Here is a 25,951-nt window from a genome sequence, read left to right as displayed (position 1 = left end):
TATATATAGTTTTACTTCACCTTCTCTATCTCTCAAAATGTCCTAAAGGCACATCAAACTCAATATAACCCAAATAGAAGGTACCATATTACCTGCTACCTATTTTTGTGCTTTGAGTTCAGGTGATGGTGTTAGCATTCATGCAGTTTCCCAAACTAGAAGCCAGAGTCGTTCCAATTACCTTTTTAGGTTATGTTACTCAGGTCTATATTGTCACTAGTATTTAACACTTTTGTACATCCTTACCAGATCTGTCTTTGTCCCATACTTACTGTGTCTTTTTTATACCTTCAGCTTATTACCTAGATGAACACAGAACTCAAAATATTTCTTTACTTGGCTCCCTCATTTGTCTGATCCTGTAGCACAACGTCCAAAATGCAACAGTAAAAAATTGTTAAAAGTCCCTTAGTGGCTTTCTAGGTTGATAAATTTTAAACTTACCAGGGTGACAATCTAATTTTGTTCTTTCAGCCTTTTCTCTGGGTGCCCATCCCTTTACTAATCCTGAGTTCCATTTAGTTGAATCTACAGTGCAGTTTCTCAATTGTACTACAATAGTTTACAGTTCGGGTGTTTTTACTTGTCTTACTACTTGGAATATGCTTCATGACTTTCAGTTAGAGGTGAATTCTGTCTTTTTCATGAGGGGAAGTCAGTTTTTTAAAAGTCCCATACTTACTGTGTGAAGTCTTCCCTAAAATTTTAAGTAGGAATAGGCATTTTCTTATCAGTGTTTCCTGGATACATGCTATGAATTAAATGTGTCTTCCACAATTCCTATATTGGAAATTAATTCCCAGCACAACAGAGTTGAGAAGTAAGGCTTTTAAGAGGCTCTCAGTTCCTGTAGGCTCTGTCCTAATGAATAGCTTACAGCTGTTTATCCCTGGTTGAGTCTGGTATCTTGAGTGGTTTTACTGAGAAGTGAGTTCAGTCCCTGCATGCTTTCTCTTGTGCATGCTTTTTGTCCTTCTGTCTTCTGCCATGGGATGAGGGAGTGTGAAGGTGTGTGGGAGAAATAGACTCTTTCAACTTGGATTTCCTAGCTGCCCTAACAGCAAGAAGTAAAGCTCTGGAGCTGGGAGTAGAGCTCAGGGGTAGAGTACATGTTTAGCATGTGTGTGACCCTGGATTTGATCCCCAGAATCAAAAACAAAACAGAACAGAACAAAACTTGATTCTTTATTAATACCCAGTCTCAAATACTGTCATGGTAGTGCAAATGGACTAAGACAATACCTTCTGCATTTTCTTAGCTTCACATTCTTTATAGTCAAGTATAACCACATACTGACTGGTCTATATCCTAAAAGCTCCTTGAAGGTGATGCCTCAGTTTGTTTCCCTATTTATATGCTTACTGGCTAGTACTTTGCTTAGAATGCATTAGCAGTCTGACTATGTTTATGGGATGAGTCGATGAATTTAGAGAACAAATTTGGTAAGACTTTAAAAGGAGGAAAATTCTTAACTCTGAGACCTTTGTTTTCACCAAGAAAATTCTAAGGAAACTTTTATTGAGTACTACTTGGAATAAAAGGTACACACTGATCCCTGACTTTTGGAAAGCCCTATTCACTCAGATAAAAGTATTTATTTCATCTTTCTTCATGCAGGATAGTTTCTCAAAGTGTTGTTTGAAGCCTGGAGATGCTCTAAAATTGTGTCAGGGTCTATGGGGTCAAAACAATTTTTACAATAATACTAAAATGCTATTTGCTTTTGTTTTTATCTACCCACAAGTGCACAATAGAGTTTCTTAGAGGCTACATAATGCATAATATCACAACAGAATAAGTGCAGAAACAGATGTAATAATACAGCTGTTTTCTATTAAGCCAGGCCTAACAAGACTTACAAAGATGTTAAAAAAAATCTAAAATAATTGAAAAACTTTAAAATAATGCTACTCACTCTTTTCACAAGTTTTTTTTTTTTTTTTTTTGGATTTTTGAGAGATTCTAGTAGGGAAGCACAGCTACTTCTATACCCTTTCCTGAAAAAGTTTTCTTGTGTTAGAATTGTCATACATGGACCCGTAAGGCAGGATGAGGTGACCCACCTACCCAACCAGGTTAGCTGAATCAATCCTGGTGATCAAAAAGATGACATGTCACAGCGGGCTTGCCCTCACATCTTTCACAATTTTTTTAAAGATACTTTATAAAAAAATACTATATGTTAATGTTTGATACATTTAATTTTAATTATATTAACATGATTATAAGTATTTTAAAATTTTCTCAATATAATAAACATCAACAAGTATGTTTTATGACAAGAGGCCTCAGGGATCCTCAACAGTTTTGAAGAATGTAAAAATGCTGCTGGTTTGGATGGCTGAATTAAATTTTTTTTTTCCCTGTATTTAGGGGAGGGTCTACACGGTGTTTGGGGTCTCACTACGTAGACTGGATTTGTAGTGATTCTCCTGTTTACAGCCTCCCAAGTGCTGGGATTACAGGCGTGTGCCACCATACCCAGTCTTCTCCGCCGTCTCAGTGCGCCCTTGGGGTGGGGCTGAATTAAAGTCTTGTATGGGACTACAAATGAGTCTAGTACTTATCACTGTGGAGCTTAAGTTGTGGTTACATGGAAGATACAAGACTGCAATAGCTGAAGAACATTTATATACTCTCCAGATATATTTCTGAGTATACTGCAGAAAAACTGGATAGGAAGTGCCAAGCTAGTGTTTTTAATGTCTGGTCTCACACTTGTATTTGAATAACTTGCAGGGAATACGCAGTCATGGGCCCAGAACCCCTAGGGAAGGGTTCCATAAGCCACAGCCTGAGCAAGCGCCTCAGGTGACCTTGAGTTAGATTCTGAAGCTGAGAAGAGTGTAGCTGAAGGTCAAGGTAGAAAGAAGCTTGACACAGAGCAAAAACAAAAGCAGGGCAGTGGGACAGGGCAAACCTAAGCTCACAAAAGCAAGCAGACCTATTTGGCTGAGGTGTGTAGGTTGCTGAGAAGAGATTTCACAAAGGTGGAAGTAAATTTGAATCCACAGTATTTATGAAATTCTTTGAAATCTTGCCTACAACACTGAATTCAAAAGGCAGGGAGGACTTAACTTAAAATGTTTGAGTAGGAAAGAATAAAACGAAACCAGTCTTTCCAGTACCATTACTATGAATTAGGAGAACACACAGCATAAAGACATTGTGAGTGAAGACCTGGATGACTTTTCCACTTTTACAAACCCATTCATTTAGTTACTGTGAATACAAGACTGTGTATGACATACCTTCTAGTTTCTGGATGCGTGCAGCTCTGATATCAAGGAGGTGAACGTATTGTTCTACTTTGAGTTCATAATCTTGTTGCAAATTTTCCATCTTATGCGTCACTGCCTCTACTTCCATCTAAAAAATAAGAAATCGTAAGTTTCAGTAATTATTAGTTTCATTTTCCAAAGCTACTATGAACCATGGCATTTTGACCTCAAATAGCTTATAATTTAGAATATTATGTGTGGAGGTGTTCAGAAAAGTAGTATATGAAACAAAACTCTAGGTTCTTTGTGATAAAGATGAGTTTCCATTTCATTAGAAGCCAACATAGTCACTTGTGGCAGGACTGCAGGGAAGTGTAACTCCCTTACAGAATATGCTAACACTATACAGGTGAGTTCCTTGGCACTCTTCATCCCCTAAACCAGGGAAGTTCAAGAAATTGTTTTTAAAGTATTTATTCTGACTACTTCATCACAAGGCTAAATTCTAGGGATGTTGTAATACATAATAATAGGTGATAAGATTATAACAGATGATAACACATGACACTTCTGAAAAAATTATCAGTTCAATGTGGCAGAAATCCTATCCTCTGAATTTAGCATATTACATTACCTGATAGTCTTTGTTAATCTTATGTTGCATTATTAGCATGTTTCTTGTCTTTTCAAGTTCTTGAACTGTTTCTGCATGAGTTGCTTGTAGTTCTCTCATGGAACGTTCTAGATCTTTATTAATTTTACTGTCTACTTTCTCTAAAAATGAAAGATCACCATTTTTTTGTTCTTTTTGAGCCTAAAATCGAAACATGTTTTATTACTTCAGTAAGAATTTTTATAATGTGATGATATGAATGTTGATATAACAAGAAACAAGAATTCATTGACTAACGACACTATTTCTGTTCTTCAACAGGAATAAAACAATCCTAACACATATATTTCAATAAACATTTGGAACAGTTATAGATTAGTTTATTACTTCATGACATGAAAAGAATCATGTACATTTTTTTCTGATAAAATATACATTTCAATGTAAAAAGAATTATTTTTTGTGTTCTGTAAGAGAATATTCCACAATTATAAAATATCTTACTATAATTCAGTCCTTTACCTATGACCTTGAAATCCATTGAAAACTGTTGATCAGTATTATGAGGCAAGTGAAAGTAAAGTATGTTACAGTTAAAATATTTTAAATAATAATTAATGAAGTCTAATTTCATGTAATCTTGATGTTATTTGAAATAAGCATATGCTGTAACTAAGTACTACCCGCTCACTTACTTGACTCTTAGTAGAGTTGATGTCATACACACACACACACACACACACACACACACACGTACACACACTTGTAAAAGATATATTAAATTTCAGAAGGCATCTAGTGGATTCATTCTTCAAATATAATGGTTTCACATAAAGATATCAAATCCATCAAGTTCAGAAAGTTACCTTTATAAGCAGAAGAGCTTCACTTAATTCATCAGCACTAACATCACTCTCCTGCAATACAGTAAAGAAGCTCAAAATGAGATATTAATGGAAGTTGCAAGAGACATTCCAACTATTCAGATTATCCTGATGGTACATAAGATACCTAATAGTATGAATTAATAAACTAAATATAGGAGACATTCTAACTATTCACAATCCCTGCACAACACATACACTGCCTGATACTAAGAATTAAAGTATTCTTTTGTTTTGCAGGATGGTGTTTTCTCTCTGATAAAATATGTAAATAAACATTTTGAGTTTACTTCCTAGGTAAGAATATAGTTCACCTGGTTGAAAAACTTCATGCGGTTTTTAAGTTCATCAAGTTGCTGCTTTTGTTCCAGATACTGTAACTGTAGATCTCTATTTTCTTGAATGAGTTTCTCATTTTGGTCTTAAAAATAAAATCAATGCAATTAGAAAGGTAAGTGGAAATTAGATCTAAGAACACATTTTAAATTAATTTAATTCCTGTTACACACCAAGCTTGCTTTAGTATTGTTCAGGTCAGAGAGGAAATTGAGCTAGCACCTAAACAAAGGCAGCAGGGAAGCGAGGAACAAATGAACACTATCATGTGTCCACCACATGATTCACTTGCTTATCAAAAATTTAAGACTTAAGTTCATAGTATTAATACAAGGAAATTGTGGTCTCTGGGACTTCAAAGGAACATTCTATTTAAAATGTCTAAGAATACATGTTGCAAAATCTATGATTTTTACTTACTTATTAAAGGTCCTGTAAAGCATGCAAAAAGAATTTGTCTTTAGTTTTCTAATTGACTGCTTTGAATATTCTTTTTCCAACTTAGCATAAAGTCTTTGCATTAAAAATAATTTATCTGATAAATGGTGAATCTATAATTTCATCAACCATCCTTAAAAGAAATCTGTTCCAATAGATGAAACAGATTATCAAACAGTGTAAAGTAGTATCAATGCTAATTCATGTGTGTCTTTTATTCACTCAGTTCAAACTATTAATTAATAGGACACAGGCTTATAGATATAACTAACGAGTAGATGACTTTTGTGTGTTCTGCCTAGGCACTCATTCATGACCCACACACAGGGCTAGAAAACAAAGTCCAGAATACAGTAAATTCATAAAGAGACTAAGCCTAATTTTTACTCTTTATTAAACATTTAACTTTTGTTCAAAAGGCATAAAGCTGGCTAACAAATTTACTGCGTTCTTTAGCCTCATGTACTTAAGCCTCACTTTTCACTGGCGTTTATCGTGGCAGCCAGTTATCCTCCTTGGTTGCCTCCCTGTGGACTAACTCTAAACTCTGTCATCCAAAGTGTCTCCATTAATTTTATTCTGCTTTCAACGATTTATGTTTATCATAAGTTCTCAATTTAAGTTGCACATTTTTGTTTCCTTTTCATAAAAAAATCAACACGTTTGCCAAAAATTCTTTCCATGAATGCATTTGCATTCTGACTGCATTTTATACAAAAATATGTTTCTGACTTTTGTAAGGCTTTGTGTTCCCAAGCTATAAATATCACATAGAAGTAAAAATACTAAATTACACAGTTAAGACATGGAATAAACTTGGATGGTTTGCATGTCACATATTTCCTGACAATCTAAAAATTAAAAAAAACATGTACCCAAGGGAATACAGATACAAAGCTATTTTAATATCAAACATATAAACACTTATTGATAGAGGTTAAAAGGTTAGCCTACAGTACAAGCTGCTTATATGGATGAACCAAAAATTTTTGAAAGCGTAAAATACTTGGAAGATTTGAAGGTAAAAAGCTGTATTTATTAAATAGCTATTGTAAAATGAAAAATGAAGGTTAATAAAAATATAAGTTCTTATCAGATAAGCTTTTCTGGGTAAGGGACTACAATAACAATATAAGGCTTATTATTAAATCACCAACTAGATAGAACAATTAAGCAAACAAAAAAGTCGAGTCCAAAGCATGTAAAAACCAGAAATACTGAGGGTAATATAATTTCACACTATGTCAACAAAACATATAGGGATTCTGAGAGTACAACGAAGTATAAAGTATAAAGACAATTATTCCATTTTAGCTCAAACACTCTGTGTATTCTGATTATTACTTTCATGCTCCAGTTTTCTCTCCTTTGAATTTTTCTGAGCAGAGTTCCTAAGAATGATACACTAATAGGTACAAATGAACTTATTTAAACATTTCCATCTATTCATTCCTGTTTCAAGAACTATGTCCTCAGTCACTGATGTTTTTAAAACTAGGGTATTATATGTGGGAAAATAATTTAATGGGAGAAGCTATTGCTGAGTACCAGTAACCATGTCTCTGTTGAATTTATGTAGAATTGTATGCTGCATTTTTCCTTTCTCAAAACTGTTTATTAAGGATATAATTCTTGGGTCTTTAAAAATACTGAAATGCTATAGTTCAAAGAGGAAATAGGCTTGTTGAATTATAATATGAAAAATCAAAGTGCTCTGTACATGATGAAAAATAACCTTACCTTATGATTTGACAAAAAGCAGGGTAAGCTAAACAGCATTTTATTCAAATGAGATAACATTTCACTCTTTTAAACTTATGTTCTTCGAGCACACCGTTAATAAGCAGAGGGCAGAGAACAATTCAACTAAACAATTTTCAGAGCTCCTTTGTGCTAATATCTTCAGCTGTGATCAATATAACCATATGCATTATGCTGAATTATGCATTTCAGCTAAAGATAGAAAGGAACTTTCAAAAGCAAGCCCTTAAACACATGCAGTTAATTTAAGCATTAACCAAATGCAAGCTGCATTTACATATCCTTCCCCCGCATATTCACACAATCTGAAACTAATTTGTACCTTGAATAAAGAGGTGAGTATTCTTTAAAAATAATTTGCCAGTTAGATGAATGACTACAAGAAGCAGGGAAACATCTTCTGGCAAAGAACATTTGATACATGAAAAGGTAAATGTGTGAGGAGATTTCAAAGTAAAATTAAACAATTTCAAGATCTGTAACAGAGAGGAACTTTCTCAGTGTTAAAAGATTTCCTTAAGTAGACAGTTTCAATTTTATTTATTATTCCCCTGGAAAAAAGGTTAAAAGGCTCTAATATTTTTTTATAACTAATTGTAACATTTTCTACAAAGAAACAAAAGTCTTTAGAATGTTGAGTCTGAACTTTTCAAAGAAAAATAACAAAACTTTCTTTAGAAAATAACTGGATGTAGATGTAAAGATTTGTGTAAAAAGATGTTGCCTATGGTATTTAAAATGAAATTACTTAAATATTCACCAACAGAAGATTGTTAAATAATGCATGGTACATCCATCAACACCTTGAAAAACTGTAACAATCATTATAAATGATGATGATGATATTAATTTATACTCAAGAAATGATTTCACAATAGTTAAATAAAAAACACATTATTTAACTCTGTTTATACATGCAAAATGGATCTGAAAAGATTCATCAAAAATTAGCAGTGATTATTTTGACAGTTATGAAATTAAGTGATTAGAATATTTTGTTTATTGAACTTTTTGCATAGTGAACATGAATTGTAATAGTCAAAATCCTTCAAAAGATGTCATTAAAAAAGATGAAGATGGAACAGATGAATTAAAATACCTTAGCTATAATACTTGATGATTAAAAGGTCCTCTTAGAGTTATTTTAACAACAATAAACATGTTTAGTAACAATAAACAGGTTTAGAAAACAAAATAGATTCTACCCCTTCCGAAGAGATTCTTGGGCTGGGGACCCGGATAAGTGGCACAGCACCTGCTTTGCATCTGCAAGGGCCTCAGTTCTACCCCCAGCACAGCCAAGAGAAAGAAGAATTTCCTTTCAGGGATCAACTCACATACCTAGAAGATAATAGTTTTGGAATTCTTGCTATCTAAGGAAATGCAGAAAGTATAGAAATATTTCATTTCCCTTTCCCTTAAGAATCAGAAATTTATCTGTTTTTGGAAAAGAAAAATATGGAGCACTTTCTTTTCCTTCAGTAAACAAGAAGTTATTGAGCAACTGTTAAGGCAAAGCATTCTGTTAGTTTTTTATTTTTTTTATCTGTATTTTAGGGAAGGGTTTACAGGGTGTTCAGGGTCTCACTTCTACACTGGACTTGTAGTGATTCTCCTGTTTACAGCCTCCCAAGAGCTGGGATTACAGGCGCGTGCCACCACGCACAGTCTCAGCGCATTCTAGGGGCAGGACTGGCAAGGCAGGCCTGGGGATTGAACCCCAGGCCCCTGCGCCTACTTGCAGGCACTTTAATCTGCTGAGCTATTTGGCCGGCCCTTCTGTTAGGTATTTGATACTGTATAAAAATGTTCACCAGGTCTGAAAACATACAAGCATTTTACTGCACTCAATCTTTTAGGAAAATTTATAAATAATCTATCATCAAATTTAATCACTGTGAAAAAATACTGATTACTGTTTCATTGGAATTAGGATCCCACTGATTGGAAGATGTATCTATTTTAGACTTTTCCCCCCCCTAGACAGGTTTTTTTTTTTTTTTTGGTGGAACTGGAACTGGGGATTGAACTCAGGCCCTTGCACTTGTCAGGTAAGCGCTTATTCTACTGAGCCATCTCCCTGGCCCCAGAGACAGGGTTTTGCCATGTAGTTCAGGCTGGCCTTGAACTCACTATGTGGTTCAAGCTGGCTTGAACTAGCAGTGACCGTCTTGCCTCTGTCTCTCAAAGGCTAGGATTACAGGCATGTGCCAATATGCGATGCTTAGACTTGTTAAAATGTGAAAAACATGGCCATGAGATGCTATCACTTGGATGAATTACAATTTTAGCAATACTAAAAGGGGAAAGAATGTTCCCTTTAGTCAGAAAAATATAGCACTGTCACCTACATCGACATGTAAGACTACTGACTACAAACAGTTTTCAAACTGAGTCTGTATTAAACTTTTACACATTCTCCTGCAACTGAATTGCCAGTTTTTCAAAGGAGCAACTTTCCTGTCAAACTACTTGGTTTATTTAGTGCTCTAGCAAACAGGTACAACACTCGACCCACATTATGTGTATGAAGATGCAGATATCTTTGAAGATATGTTCACATGTCTTTAATTATAATCTTTATTCCTTTGAGACAAGAAGGGTGAGATCTGTGACTCATAATGTGATACCTACTGACTATTACTTTGGCAGGGATGTTCTCACCAAGTTTCCTCATATTTAAGTTCATGAACCTCACAAACAGATCTTCCTTGTCCAAACTATCAAAAACAGCAAGTAATTTCTACCACTCTGTCACCTTACACTGCTTTCTTTTTTTCTCATTGTACTTGCCACTACCTGGAATATTCCATACTTACATAATTATTATCGGCTTCTCCTGTTAAATTTATGTTTTATGACAGAAAATATTTTGTTCTGTTTATTGCTGTAGTTCCAGAACTTAGAACACTGCCTATGAAATACTGGTGCTCAATAAACATTTGTTGACTGTTGAATAAAGAAAGGCTTGGAGGTCAGGGAGATAGCTCAGTAGAACAAGCACTTGCCTGGCAAGCAAAAGGGCCTGAGTTCCATTCCTGGTTCCAAAAAACTAAAGAAAAGCTCAAAATTCAGGAAAACTGAACAAATTTTGGACAACCTGAATACAAGTTAAATCCCAGGGTAAAAAAATTATCTATCTATCGATTGATCGATCGATCGATCTATCTATCATCTATCTATCTAGTCAATCTCCTTTCTTGCTGAGTAAGGAAAATTTTGGGCATGTTATTAATCCATGAAAGTGGGTGGCTGTTAATTACAGGTGTATCCTCGGTAAACAGCACAGTAACTGGTAATAGCAGGCACCACAAATACTGACTGAGTCACAGAATAAACATCAGCTATATGAAACAAGTAAGTCAGTAGCTATCTTATTTGTACCTCTTTCGGTTTTTAATCTGTCAAGGATTTCAGTTTTGTCTGTTAAATCAGATTTTAAGGCAGTCTCGAGCTGAGCAATCTGTACTTTGAGCTGCTGTTCCTTTAACTTCCATTGCTCTTCATGGGCAGCACTGAAGGCACTGCAAAACACACGTGACAGGCAAGGAAAACTTGGAAATCAGCATCAACCGAAAATAATAAAGAGAAAAGCTTTTAGTGGCACAGAGACCACTGTCATCATGTCTTAGGAATTAAGTAAACATATGCTGGTCTGCTGCTGTTGAAACCAAGGCGCCTTTCTCAGGCTGCGGTTAGGGAACATGAAAGGGTTTGTGGGATGAGCAAAGGAACTGGCCTTAATTTAGAGCTCTCAAGTCAGAAAAGTTGGCAGTGTGCAGCTTTTGTGGGGCTAGTAAAGGAATTCAGATACTGTACATACTCCAGAGGAATCCACAATTCCAAACCTCAGCAACTGACACTGGATAAAACCATTCTCTCCCACTTACAAACCCTCATAAGACTGAGAAAATGAACTTTCTACTTGATCTACAATTCGGTGAAATTTTTAGAGTCTGCAATTATAACATATTCACAGAATGATGGCCACAAAATTACAGCATATTGAACCACAGGACAGCATTTCTCATATTTATTAAGAAGTAGTAATAATGCAGTTTTGTCCTAAAAATTCAAAAGCAATAACTTCAGAACAAACAATTTTACTTATAACACATGACTGCGATGAAAATAAATGTCCTGTGACTAATATAAATGAAGAATTAATAGAATTACTATTCCTCAATAAAAGTTTAGCTGTTTCAATTTTTGTTAAAATTTCCTAATAATCAAGCCCTAGCATATCATAAGACCCAGACAAAAATATCTAAATGGTACACAGAAGGCATAATATAAACATGTGTCTACTGCTCCCTGAATACTGACATAAACAATGGTGTTACATCAGTGGCACTGACACTTAGATTTAAAAATGAAGGTCATAGAGCCCAGGGATTCAAACTTTATAAAGCTTCCTAGGGAATACCAAGGTTTTGAAAAAAATAATCTTGATCTGCATTTTAGCAGAAAATCATTATCTGTGAAGCTTGTATGACTGAATAATCATCAGCAGTTTTGACCCTTACTCCTGGGAACTTAAACCCAGTAAGTAAAACAAAATTTTATAGCATCAGGTTTTATACTGATGATGAAATAAATGGAAAAGAAACACATTCTTGAAAATTGCCCTTAATGTTGCTCCCAGTTAATTCCAAGGTTTTATTCCAAAAGAGATACCTTTCTGGGAGGCACAGCTTTCAAAACTGTGTATTTATTTCACATTTTGAATATTTTTATTGCATTAAAAATAATATAACCTTGAAAATAAGTGGAATTCTAGAAGCTCCTCTAAATATGACATCTGTTTCTCCTATCAATGTTCTTATTTCACATATGGAACCTTAACAAAAGCAGGGATCTGATATATCAATATTTTAAGTTAATCTTATCAAAAGTACAATTACCTAGACCTAAATGAAATCCAAATAAAATACATATTTAAATACTAAATAAGGAATATTCCCTTACAGGTTCACTTCAAAAGAAAAAAAAATACAGTTTATGTATTGCATCAAAATCTATACATCAAACATACACATATATACATAGAGGTGAGTACTTATATGTGCATATATGTGTGTAGGTATTTGTGTGTGTCCTATATTATTGAAAACATGTACTGCCTGGAAAAAAATTAGCATGATGAAATAGGCAGCATACATTATATCAGATGCCAAAAATTAAAAACAGTAGTGTTCCAATAGCATTAGTACCAGCAAAAAGATCACCAACAGCTAATCTGGCAGAAACATCAGAAGCTGTATGTGTTTAAATTAAGAACAATTTAGCAGCCTGGTTTTTCCAAACCCACAAAATACTAGTGTAAATCAGCATAAGTCAATCTGAATTTAGTCCACCGCTATCTTCCCTCTAAATTTAGGATTACATTCCACTGGAGTTTCATGAGGAATTCCTTTTGAATTTACTGTATTCCTCTATGCTTGGAGCCATCTGTGTAACTATAAATGGTGAACCACATCTGGCTCCATTTTCTTTGCAAGAGCTATATACATGATTAAATCTGCATATGAGAACAGTCTTTGAGAACCTTTTATTCATGAAAATGTTTTTGTATATTGCCAATAGTGATGGCTGAGGGAGGATGATAGTCAAGTCTCTGTGCCCATTTTACTGTTACCTGATGTTGCTAAAGTGAGAACATGTCAGTCTGCAGTGGAACGCCCTTGGTGCCTGTGGTCACTGGCATGCCTACGGGCAGCCAAGGACCTCAGCACACTGTAAACAAACCCCCTGGATCAAAAACACGATAAGATCAAAATAGAAGCCAAAGAATTCCTCTCTACCTCAGGTCCTTTTTTTCTGATAAGAAATTCCATTTATTCCAACACTCAAGGGAGTCCTAATGTGAGAGATGAGGAAGAATAAATTCTGAATCATCTATAAACAATCTATAGGTGCTTTATATAGGAAGATTACAGGGCACAGGTGTTTGCTTTATAGAAATGGAGCTCTGAAAGGCTATGGGTGGTCAGCAGTGCTCTCTTATTAAATTTTGAAAATTAGATGAATATGTATCACAACACAGAAACTTGATCCACCTAATTCTAAAAAGATTACTGTCATGAAATACATGAAAAGTTTAAAAACAGGCATTAGATCAATGTGTCTCAAGGAGTTAGTACCTTAAAATCACCAACAAATTCTCTGGACCCAACTTCAAATTGACCGAACTTGGACTGCTGGGGTGTGTGTGTGTGTGTGTGTGTGTGTGCGCGCGCACAGAGGCTCTGGTGTGGTGAAATTTACATTTCAGTAAGTTTTTAGGTTATTTACATACATTACAGTCGAAGGACCATTGCATTCACTAGTTACATGGCCCTAAAACTATACAAACTTCAAAAATGGAACACAGCTTTACCACATTATAGTATAGAATTTCTCTCTGACCAAATAGAAAGATTTAATTGTAAAAAATTTATTCTGAGCTTTTAAATTGAACATTTCTTACAGTTCTTATTTCTTGGCATTTTATCAAAAATGTTTTAGCATATTAAAAAAGACTCATACCAAATACTAACATGAGGGTTTTTTCTTACCACATGATTCTCTAATATGTCATATGTCAAGTAATAAACACATTCAACATTTCATTTGAGAAAGGAAGATGAGAATGCAATCTGTGAATCATATTTTTCTCCTGAAAACTAGCCAATTTTGAATAGCAAACAAATGCTGTCCTTTTAAAAACATGTTATCATTATGACTAACCAAACAAGGAGTATATGTAGTTTTTGATGAACATAAGTTGTTGGTAATGATGAATAACAATGTACTAAAACAAAGGAACTATAAAGAATCTTTGAGATGGTGTTGACTTTTGTAGTTTTTCCAACTAAACTTGTGAAAACATTAAAAAAAATCATTATTAGAGAATTTCATGGTTCTATTTACTATATACACACACTTTGTTGAGTTTTGAGCTATACTGAAAAGTTTTCTGACATTTAATTTTTTGACACTCATGACACATATTTATTTCCATATACCTCATAAAAAACTCAAATGTAAGTAGCATAATGAAGTCTGTTTTTAGTGTGACAGGAAAAAATGTAGCTCAAGCATAAAACATTTAAGAAAAATCCTTCAAAGTCAGATTTCCACTCTTAGATCATTTTCTAATATGGAAAGATAAAGTTTTATGGTGATTAAGTAAATATGAGAAAAATATGCCTGTCAAAATTTCATTTTTGCATTATTCCCAGCTAAGTTTGATGTTTTTTATTCCAAGAAAGTATGCTCAGTTAATTCTCACAATGAAGAAAAGAAAAAATCTATAAGCAATGGCCAAATGGTACTTTTTTTCTACTAAAGGCCATGTCAAATTATTTGAAATTATAAAATGCTCTAGATAAATGTAAATCAATGAGAATTTCTGAATGTATGACAGTTCCATTATTTCATGAGTGTTTCCCTTTCACATAACCAATTTTCCAATGCAATTAAAATTAGAGAGAGTGAAACATAGTGGAAAAAATTCAAATTTTAGTGTCACCAGCATTGTTTCAGTTCCATCATAGAGTCTCACAAGGCTGTGTGGCTATACAGGTCTCTAGCTTTCTAGAGCCTCAATACTCTCATTTATAAAACAGGGATGATATCTTTCCTGCCATCTAATAAGGTTGTGCAAACTGTATAATAACAGTTAACATTTTTAAACATATATACCAATATAAACCTATGCATACTATAGAGATGAAATATGAAACAGAAGGCATAATAAATAAATTATGTAAGATTAATCAGAGTTGATGAAAAAGAGCCTGGAATAAAGCTGTGGGGTCAAATGATATAGAAGGAGGTCATGGAAAATCCCACATAAAACTTTTTAGCCAGCACATCCTTGGCTGGAGGGCTCTGAGTATTATTTTAATTGATGTTTTATTATTGGTGACTCTTACTGCACTAAGCCACTGGACTAAGATAGGCAACAATAACAGGTAAATGACATAAGTGTTGCAACCATTGGAATAAAGCCTAACGTTAAAAATGTAAGTAACTTCCCAAGGTAAACCAAAATAATGCCTATCCACATACTTTCTAGGTTTGATAATTTTAAAAATATGAATTTAATTCATGAAACATAAAAGCAGCTAAGTTAAGATATATTTGTAGCTTAGATGACTGTTTCCTAAGATTTTGATAAATGGTTATTAAAAACTATTGAATATACATATAGTTTTGAGTATGTATAAAATTTACTTTCACATAAAACTGTATTTATCATGTACCAGTACCACAAACTGAAAAGACTGTAACTATTATATACACAGAGACAGAAACATGCATGTCACTTAACTTAGCTATGGAGGAGAATTTTGTTTCTAACATTAACAGATGGGATTAATTTCTAAAATACTATAATTATGAAGTAAATTAAAAGATTTAGTCTTCTAAAATTTAACTTGAGCTATGATGACTATGTTTATCTTTTAAGGAAAAATGATAACTGTTAAGTAAAAACCTGTATTTCTGCCAAGGCAAGCCTTCTCTGCTAATAAGCTCAACAGCCCAGCAGAGAAACAAACTGACGTTCAAATACAAGCTCTATTACTTCACATATTAAAGAGTATGAGATACCTCACAATGTTACTTAGTTCTGTTTTGTCTATAAACTGGGCATTTCCAAATCTTACATTCCAAGGTATTATGAGGGATTTATAAACTGAAGGTGGAGCCTGTGAGCCCTGAGGTTGTGTCCAATAAACGACAGTGGCTGTTACTGGCAACAAACAACATGGTTTTATGAGTAATGACAGATTATTGCTGAGTAATAAGTCAAAAAACTTATCACCAAGGCCCTTATAAAACTTATTTTTTTGTAAATATACACATTTTTGCTATCAATTATTCCTACTTCCTTAATCATTATTATATATTATGATAACAAATACTTTGATATAAGAGTTCAAAGAATCAAAGAACACATGGCATCATGAGTTACCTGTTATAAAGTTTGTCATAGTTTTCCTTTAAAAGTTCCCGTTCCTTTTCTAAATCATTAATTCTATCTTGCAGCTAAAATGAAAAGAAAATTACATATTAGGTGATTATTACATGAAACTACATGGAGTAAAAATGGCACATGAGAGGAGGATGCGTGTTTCAGCCTTGATTTCTAAGGTGCACTTGCTGACTAAACCACTCACATTGTTTGCATTTAATTCAGCACTGTTTTTCCAAGTTGTTAAGTAAACATGAAATTAATATTCCTATTTTAACTTTGCAGGGCCATAGTTATGACAACATATGCCAGAACTCAATAAAGAATGTGTTATGACCTTGCTGTTAAATTCTGGAAATATAATATTTTTTACTTTCTATGATGATGAATTCCAACACTATTCATTTTGTATTAATTTCCAACTGGCCCATAAAAATAAAAGGATTAACTTTTCCTTAAGTTCAGGGTTTAAATTAATTGTCAATCACTACTTGCTCTGAAGACAGAATTTCTTTTATCAATTGGAATTTGCAAAAAGCCATTAGCACATCTTCTGAATCAGAAAAATTAAATACCCTGTTTTAAACCAATGAATATTTTCAAAACTAAACTTGAATAAGTATATCCTTATGACTAAAATATATATTTCAAATATATATTTCTATATTTTAGTATTTCAAGTTTTATTCATAAGTATGGAGTACTGTTATAATTCATCACCATTCTCAAAATTCTTTTTGATGATACTAAAAGGCAGTGAACGATTCTACCAAAGTCAAAACCAAATATAAGCATCTTCCTTCATATCTGTTCTCCTTAGGAACAAGTTTAAGAGACTACAGAAAAAGACTGTACTAGTTAGAGGCACAAGTAGCAATAATAATAGAAAAGTTTTCAAATAACTTCATGGGGGTTAGGGGAAGATAGATAATTTCACAAAATTGCTGATACAGGCCTATAATTTTGCTTTGGTGTCTCAAATGCCTAATACAGTGTCAAAGATGAGACAGTTAAGTTTCACAGGTAATCTAGTATCAGATATGTTTTCATTTTACTTGAAGACCTTCAATCCTTCAGTTAAACAGTGGATCTTGCACATTTACAAATGCTGCTTTGCCTTTCACATATTGTATCACATACTACGTTTTGCTGTGCTTAAAACACCATATATGTAGCTCAGAATTTAAAAGTATTTGAAGTGTCCTGATTTTACTTTTTCAAAACAGCCACAGAGATATTTCAATGCAACAGATTTCTAAACTCTTTAGGAGCTTACCTCTTCTATTCTTCTTTCAGAAAATGTCATGGAATGTAATTGTTTCTCAAGACTGCAGCATTTTAAACGCTGCTCTTTAAGTTGCATATTTAGTTCATCTCCATTTGCCATCAAAGCATCATGGCTGACCCTGAGAGTTCTCTGCTTCTAAAGATCAAAAAGAAAAAAAAAATTAAACATTTTTTGAATTGAGCTTTGAAGAAATTATCACAATTCTATGAATGGATTTATACTACTAAAATTGATGTCGTACAGCTTATTTTCCACATCATAAGTGATTAGGAGATCCTCCTAACCTACGTGACACAAGGAATAAAATAAAGGGCTATCTCTGAGCAAAGTCATAAAAGTAAGTTGAACTGTTCTTGTCCTTTATTTACTCCTACTTTATTTGTTGATAGTAAACAGTAAGTAAACTAGTATTACCAATGACAGTTTTTTCTTTTTACTATATTTACAGTGATTGGACATGCTATCTAAACATGCTGACAACTGATACTCCAATTGAAAAGATTTCCACTATAGCATATTAACAGACATGATTAGTTAGCTTTTAATTTTAACACAATTAAATGAAAATTTCCAATTCAGTAAAATAGTTAACTCTTATTCTATTTATGAACACACTTTATGCTCAATTCTATAAATTTAAATGTTACCTACCTCTTTTATAAATAAAAGATGTCTTTTCACAGAGAACATATCACAACATGTAATGCCCCACTTTCTAATGAAAGCCACTTAAGTCTAATGAAGTTATTCTTGGGTCATTTAAAAGAAACATGAATCTTGAGCTATTCCAGGGTAATTTTCATTAATCTTGGTATCACTAGCCTATGCTCTTCAGGCTTCCCACTTTATCGAGGCTCCTGGCCTTGACCACCTTTCACATCTTTATGTTATTTCCCCAGGGAGACCAGTACTACAGCAGACACTGGCTACCTTTGGTACTTAAACAAATACCTAGGGGTCACAGTGGAATGGAGATCAAAATAGTCCCAGTGATAAGGGAATGTAAAATCATTTTCAATTCCTTTCTTAATTTCTCATTTTAGAAATTGCTTTTCACTCCACCTATTTTTAATTTCCCCTTCTCTATCTTCAGATAGTGATGTTATTCCCCCTTGCTAATAGTTTTCTCCCTTACAAATTGGCACACAAAGAGGGAAGGTAGTTACTGGCTGGTATTTAAAGATATTCTTGCAGAATGGAAAACACTAACCAAGTATGGATGAAAATATTTAACTATTTAATTCAGTAATGAATTTGGGCCTCAAGTGACCCTATGCTTTACATCAATGTACTACTTTGTCTCAGTATTTCAAACAAAGTACTGCTTAATATAAATTCTGTTCATCTGGAATGTTTTGGAGTTCATTAATTCAAGAATCTATGTTAATTATGCAGTGCAAATAAATAGGAACCCTCTCACGGCACATTCCTGTGGGACCATAGTCATTGTTAAAACAACTATGGGCATGAAGAGTCCTAACTACTGTCAAGCTGAATCACTAAGGTTTAAAATAAACACAGTGATGGCTGACATCACAGATACATATTTTCTGATAATGGTGATGACAAATCAAACCAAGAAAAAAAAGATTCAACAGCATGATTATGAATTCTAGTCTAATTCCAATATTTTACAAATTCTTAGACTTAAAGATATATGGAAATACAGTAAAATCTTCCATGCTACAAGCCCATAATGACTCTGAGAAAGGAGTTAAGAATAAAACCCATGGCATGAAATGATTTATGATAATGTTTATTAAGACAAACTGGTATTTATGGAACATCCAGGTGGCTAATTATTTCTTCAAGAATAAAGTTATTAATAACAATGTATGAAGAGAAATTATACACATTTGAGAATTTTAAAAAGCCATCTTCCAATATTTTTAGTGTTATGACCACTGTTCTACTTCAAAATATAATCAGAGATTGGGGAGATAGCTTCACAGTGTAAGTGCCTGCCTGGCAAGCTCAAGGACTGGGGTTTGATCCCCAGTAGTAAATGCTGTGCTGGCCTCGTGCTGAGCCAGCCACTGAGACCAGCCATGGTGTGCATGCCTGTAATCCCAGTGCTGGGGAGGCTGAGACAGGAGGATCACTATGCACCTGAACTGCATAGTGAAACACTGTATCAAATAAATAAATAAATAAATAAATAAATAAATAAAATTTAAAATATAATCAGAACAATATTTTTGAATACGTTGCATCTAAGTGTCAGAATACAATATCACAGTACCTCTTGGAGCTGAATAAACTTTCCTTCCATTACTGAAAGAGCATTGCTTTTTTCCACCAGTTGTTTATGAAGCCTAATCATTTCTACATTGTCTCGAATATTTGACCTTCAAAATTTAAGAAGCATAAAAAAGTATGTTGAAAGAAACAGACGAACTGGAATCATACCATTTCAATTAATGTTACTTAAAAATATTTATACATTTGCACAGCAGTCACCAAGGTTTTTAGATTATTTAAAAATGAACCAACAAACATTTGTGAACTCTCATGAACAAACTCTGAGAATTTGAAAGGAGGCCCCAAACTTGACGATGTTACTTGTACAAAACCCGATAATATGGATTTAAAATCATTTGAGTACCCTAAAGATCAGGTCTTAGCACAGCAATAGTTCTACCATCAAACTTGACACTTATTTTTAAGAAGAACTATCATGCTTCTTTTCCCGAAAGGAAAAACATGCAGTGCTGGCATTCACGTTCATCCTACTCCCTCAAAGCAAATGGTATCATAAGATTACCATTTATTGGCGTTTCCTTTTAGAGTTTAAACTTTTCAAAATATTTCCAAAAAAAGTGACTTAGCATTTTATACTAATAATGCCCAAAGCTGGCACTTAAATATGTTGCAGATGTGCCTTTAGCTGTAAGAGATTACTTGCTGTCCACAGGGTATGCAGAAACTCTATATGCTGCAATACTATTTTGTATTTTTTCCCACTGAGATTAAAGCAAATGTAGAATTTAATAGGAAGATTTTGTTAAAGGTTAATCATAGATCTAAATGAATACCTGTTTGAAAAGGCATTTATTTTTCTGACAGAAAACGGTTTCTTAATCTGTTTTATATTTAAAAATATTTTTAAAATTATGATGCTTGCTTTTAAATTCCATTTTTTAAAAGATAAATCAATGTAAAAATTTTAAATTCAAAAAACTATTTCAGTATTAAAGTGATTTTACTTTCAAAATTTATCTAGTGTACACATCTTGGAGAAATTGTTACAGTGCCCTACTGAAACTACAAAATGGACTACAAAGCTTACACATCTGTAAACCAGCTGAAGACTTGAAATACTTAATTTTCCTCTTTGATATTTGAAAGTTCATTGTATTTTGGCATTGGACAGTTAGTTGTCCTCTCAGAGAAGATAAACAAGTCCAAGAGTCTGGATCTTGCCCAGGGTACAGTCTTAACACAATGTTAAAATAATTATGGGCCTAAAGCGTGTTGTCCAGCCATTCTGTGACACACTGAGCAGATGCTCACTGTCATTCCCCTTCCTGTTACCTTGATTCCCCAATCTGTACATACACATTTATCACGTGAAGGAAATTTTATATAAAATATAAACACTCATCTTTTTCATATTTAGAAGCCAAAATATAATTTATCTATTTTCCCTTGAATGACTTGTTTCAATAGTGAATAACATTTATTGTGGTGGAAATAAAGAATATGTTTCAAATAATTTAAAATCTTTCCTTATATTTTACGTTGTTGCTGATTTTTTTCCTGGTAGTGCTGGGAACTGAAAATTCAAGGCCTTATGCATGTTAGGCAATATTTCTGATATTTTACTCTAAAACAGATTAATACCTCTAAGAAGAATCAAATATATTTGAAAAATAACTTGCTTAATATTAGGAACATATAATTAAAATCTCAATTAATTGTTCCACATAGATTTTTTTTCCATAATTTTATTGAGAAACAAATAGCAATGAGACAGTTTCAAATCAAATTGGTAGGACAAGCCACATAGATTATAGAAAGATTTTAATTTTAAAAAAGAAAGGAAGCATATTTTTAAAAAATTCGGCTGCTTAATTGCTACATACCTTCTGGAATATTTTTCTAAACTCTTTAGAGTTTAGAATCATTATAGTATTGGGAAGAATAGTTATGAACATTTTATACTAGTGATGCCCAACAGTGGACATAAATAGTATGGCACTTTAAATAAAAAGTTGGTTCGCCACAGAATACACTCATTTGGGACAATGTAAAACCTGCAAGTCTTCCATAATTATTTTTAAGTATCAGTTTGAGGGGCTTTATATATACCAGTTACTGTTGTATCTATTTTTTTTTGAGGATAACAATGAGAAGGATAACTTGTTAAGCTAAATGTGCTAGTCAGAGATATACAAAATACATATATGTTGAAATCAGTGATGTGGTAAATGTGGTTTGGCCTCTAAGAAGATGAACAACTAAATCATCTCAAATCTCACAATCATTCAACATTGTTACACAGATGAAAAATGAGAGAAGACTAATGGTACAAATGATAAAGAAATCAGGAAGGAAACATCACAAAAAGATGACAAGAAATATGAGATGGATGATTGGGGGTTAGGGAGATAGCTCAGTGGCATAAGTGCCTGCCTGGCAAGCGCAAGGTCCTGAATTCAATCCCTGGTACAAAAAAGAGATGGCTGATAGAAAAGCAGGAGCTGGAGTCATTGCTAAGTGGCCAGTTACAGATTCTGACATGTGTTGAGCAAGGGTGAAAAGATGTAGGGCTATGAGGGCAATCGTTAAATTGATCCTCATATAATATTCTTATCTCTTTTTCCACGCATTGTGATAGGAACACCAAATATTCAAGATGATGAAGTTTATTTATTTATTTATTTTTTGGCTTTTTTAAAAAAAATTTTATTTATTTATTTATTTATTTATTTATTTATTTATTTGTGTGTGTGTGTGTGGCCAGCTCAGCCCACCAGGGGGCGAGGCTGGCTGGCATGTGATGCTGGGGGATTGAACCGCGGTCCCTGTGCTTTGCTAAGCTTGTTTTAAGTAGGTGCTTTAGACCACTGAGCCATCTCACCAGCCCAAGATGATGAAGTTTAAACAGAAGGAACAACACAAAGTCAGATGAACTCTGATAGTCATGCACTAGTCTGTACATAGTAAAACGATCTGCAGACAGTTATCAAACACAGTAATTAAGTGTGTTGAAAAAACAAATTTCTCACAATTTTCAAGAAGGATTTTCAAAAACCCATAAATGATTAAGTCAGAACATGCAGTTTCTTTTTGTTCTCTTTTTCACCCTTCTTTATTCTTTTTATAGACATACGATTCATAATTATGCTCAAATCTTCTCAAATTATGAGAAGAGTTGTTGGCCCATCTCTAGATTAAAAACAAACTGAAATAAATTCAATTTTATGTTGAAAAAAGTAATCCAGCTCAAAAAACTGTGTGCCAAGTTTCTTTCATATAATTTGAAACAGTCAAGCAATAAACTCAGAAAAAGGAATTTCTAATGGAAGCCTTGAAAACACTTGACTCCAGCCTTGCTACTGGGTGCCATAATAAATCCAGAAACTTAAAACCTCTCATACACTGAAGAAGGGAAAATTTTCAGTGGAGCTATGTAATGTATCGTCTAATATGAAAGTTTAAGTAGCAAAAATCTTTGTTTCATATATTTGATTCCCCAGGCACTCAACTCCCCTCCTCCACCCCTACCAACCTTTCATTCTTTGATACAGTAAAGAGTATGAAAGCTAAAAAAAAATCCTCTTGATTTTTTGAGACTAAAATGTTACAGTACTTAATACCATTTAGAAGAGCAGGCTCTGAAACACAAGCCAGGCTATGAGATTCTGGGAAGTACCTAGGTCAGATATTTACGAGATAGAATACAGAGGATCTTTTTAAGCAGCAGTTTTAGGTTAAATGAAATCTTGGGAATATAGCTATAAAAAACATTAGGGTTAACAAATTAGCTTTCATCTTTTTCAAATGGGCAGACTAAGCGTACTGTTGAAAGAAGTTTAGGTCATTCACAGCACTTTTTAGCGATACATGCTTAACATTACTTGCAAAGGTACTACTTAGGAATAGGACTACAGAAGGCTGACATGAAAATGAGAGGAATAAGCATCACTAAGATAGCCAAGGCATTTATTTTAAAGGCAATGGTTTTGCTTAAAACTGTACTTGAGATCATGGGTTAAAATAGGTCTTCCTGATTTACATTAGGAAAGAAACTGTGTATGTTGTTTTGCTTTATACTGCCACCACTGAGAGGCATGGAGAAGACAAATATGCTGGGATCTCTCTATGCGTATGAACATGGAGAGGACATTCCAGAAGACTGGCTGGGAAAAGCAGTAACCAAAAGCTTTGCTCATTTGTTAAGACGAACATGTTTAAGATCGAGTTTAATGGATTTATTTCAGCTAGAGCTTTAAAGTAACAGAAATGAGAATCTGAAACTATTAGTCAAATTTCAAAAAGACCAATGGGAAATATAGATTTACCAGCAATTAAGTTGTAAAAGTGAACTAGAGGATTATGCCAATCTAATGCAATAACACAGGTCATATCATATTATCAGATAGCATGATTGGCATGATCTACATTTTTATGAATACAAAAGGAAAAGTTAATTAAGAAATATATAGATTACTGAGTAGGCAAAAATCTTTCAGAAACATCAGGCTCTCTTACATAGAATTATTTTGTGTCTCTGAAACCGAACTCAGGACCTTGCGCTTGTCAGGCAGGTGCTGTCCTGCTGAGCTATACCGCTGGCCCCTCTGCTAGATAGAAACTGACTGCTGTTTACAGAGTACAAAACCATTCACTCACGTCAGTATATTCCTTTTACAGTTCAGGTTGCTAACTGAGCTTCACAGAACAAAAGATTTACTAGAGTCCGTAAGTGACAGAAGCTCAAATTTAGTTTTAAGAACTAAATCTTTCTCACTGTTTTTAAAGTGGCTTCTTTCAAGATGCTGCTAAATTTTAACATTCCTTCTACAAACATGTATGCAATAACTATTTACTATGAATTGTATAACAACTTTTTCAGCTTACAGAAAATGTTGAGAAAATATATCAAGCTGCTCTCCAGAAAAAACTTAGATTTTATTATTAATAAAAGTTAGGGCTCAAATAAATGGTATTGGGGTACAATAATTATCACTGGACAAATGCTAAGGTACTGAGAACAACAGGAAGAGTTTGGTACACATATTTTTTTTAAATGACAGATCACCATCCCTCGGTGGAATAATGTTTGCATGGCTATCCCTCGCCCCAGTTATCCTTCAATCAAGAGAACCAGATGTGCCCTCTAAATTAGAGGGCTGGGCAATCAGGCAAATCCAAAATGAGGGGTGCTCTGCAAACAACTGTCAATGTACTGCAAGAGTGGGGAGCACTGTAGAATAAAGGAAAAGTAAAAGACTTGACACATGACCCTCAGTGGATCCAAAATGAAAACAAAATGATGTTACTAAAAGAAAAAAAAAAATGCCATAAAAGACATTATTGAAACAGTAGGGGAAATATGGATATAGACTGTGTATCAGACCATGCTACTACACCATTTTCTGTTAAATTATCTTGCTGTTACAAGAGATATCTTTGTTCCCTGAAGATACTAGAATGTATAGAGGGGGAAGTAACACATGCGCTTAAATGAGAGGGGGGAATGGGAGAGAAGAGGAGGGGAGAACAAGGAGAAGAGAAAGAGCAGAGGGAGGCAGAGGTAAGAGGAGAGCAGATGGGGAGGGAGGAGAGGGGAGGAAGAAGCGTTCGTGCATGAGACTGCAGAACAGGCACAGGCTGCTGTGCCATGCGCAGACATGCTAACGGGCCCCAAGGTCTGGGAGTGCTCACTCTACTATTCTTTCCACTTTTCTGCAGGTCTGATCTTTTCCAAAATGAAAAGCTGAGGAAGAACTTAGGAGTACAAGGAAGTATCCTGTTTTTGTGCAAAGGGGAAACAGTGAGCCCCTCAAGCTAAGCTGTTTCTTATAATGCAAGGCTGCAAAAGGCCTCTTGAGTTGTAAGACTTGACAGTTCGCTGTCTGCCAAGGAGAAAAGGGCAAGTTGGAGTGTCTGAAATATATATGGGTTAAATTTCCTCCACTGGGACATTATGGCACTTACATGATTTTTAATTAAGAAGGTAAACACACTAACATTTATTTAAAAAGAACACTTGCACAAACATTAAAGTTTCATATTTGGTAAGAGTATAAATATTTTTGGAGTTGAAAAAGTCAATAAAAGGTAAAATCATTCTGATTTTAATGTTCATGTACATGTGTTCACTGGTTACTGCTTTGCATTTAATTTGAGACAGCCTTTTTAATAAGCAGAAAATGTGCATTTTTATATTGTTTAAATTTTAATATGGATTTTTGTTCAAAACAACACAGACATTCAGG

The 25,951-nt window shown here is 34.0% G+C and overlaps 1 protein-coding gene across 3 annotated transcripts in view; it reads right to left on the bottom strand.

Moving 5' to 3' along the window:
* Rpgrip1l (RPGRIP1 like) overlaps positions 1–25,951 on the bottom strand; it is a 112,876-nt gene that overhangs the window by 64,604 nt on the left and 22,321 nt on the right. For all 3 annotated transcript variants that reach the window (XM_004637019.2, XM_023721762.1, XM_023721761.1), the window contains exons 7-14: positions 19,747–19,852; positions 17,493–17,639; positions 16,217–16,290; positions 10,639–10,778; positions 5,034–5,140; positions 4,702–4,752; positions 3,857–4,036; positions 3,253–3,370 (exon numbers count right to left, since the gene is read on the bottom strand). In XM_004637019.2, the coding sequence (XP_004637076.1) occupies positions 3,253–3,370; positions 3,857–4,036; positions 4,702–4,752; positions 5,034–5,140; positions 10,639–10,778; positions 16,217–16,290; positions 17,493–17,639; positions 19,747–19,852 (923 nt within the window). The remainder of the gene's footprint in view (positions 1–3,252; positions 3,371–3,856; positions 4,037–4,701; positions 4,753–5,033; positions 5,141–10,638; positions 10,779–16,216; positions 16,291–17,492; positions 17,640–19,746; positions 19,853–25,951) is intronic.

Source organism: Octodon degus, unplaced genomic scaffold (genome assembly GCF_000260255.1).
Source record: "Octodon degus isolate 3935 unplaced genomic scaffold, OctDeg1.0 scaffold00085, whole genome shotgun sequence".
Taxonomy (NCBI): Eukaryota; Metazoa; Chordata; class Mammalia; order Rodentia; family Octodontidae; genus Octodon; species Octodon degus.
This window is presented reverse-complemented; position numbering and strand designations above follow the sequence as displayed.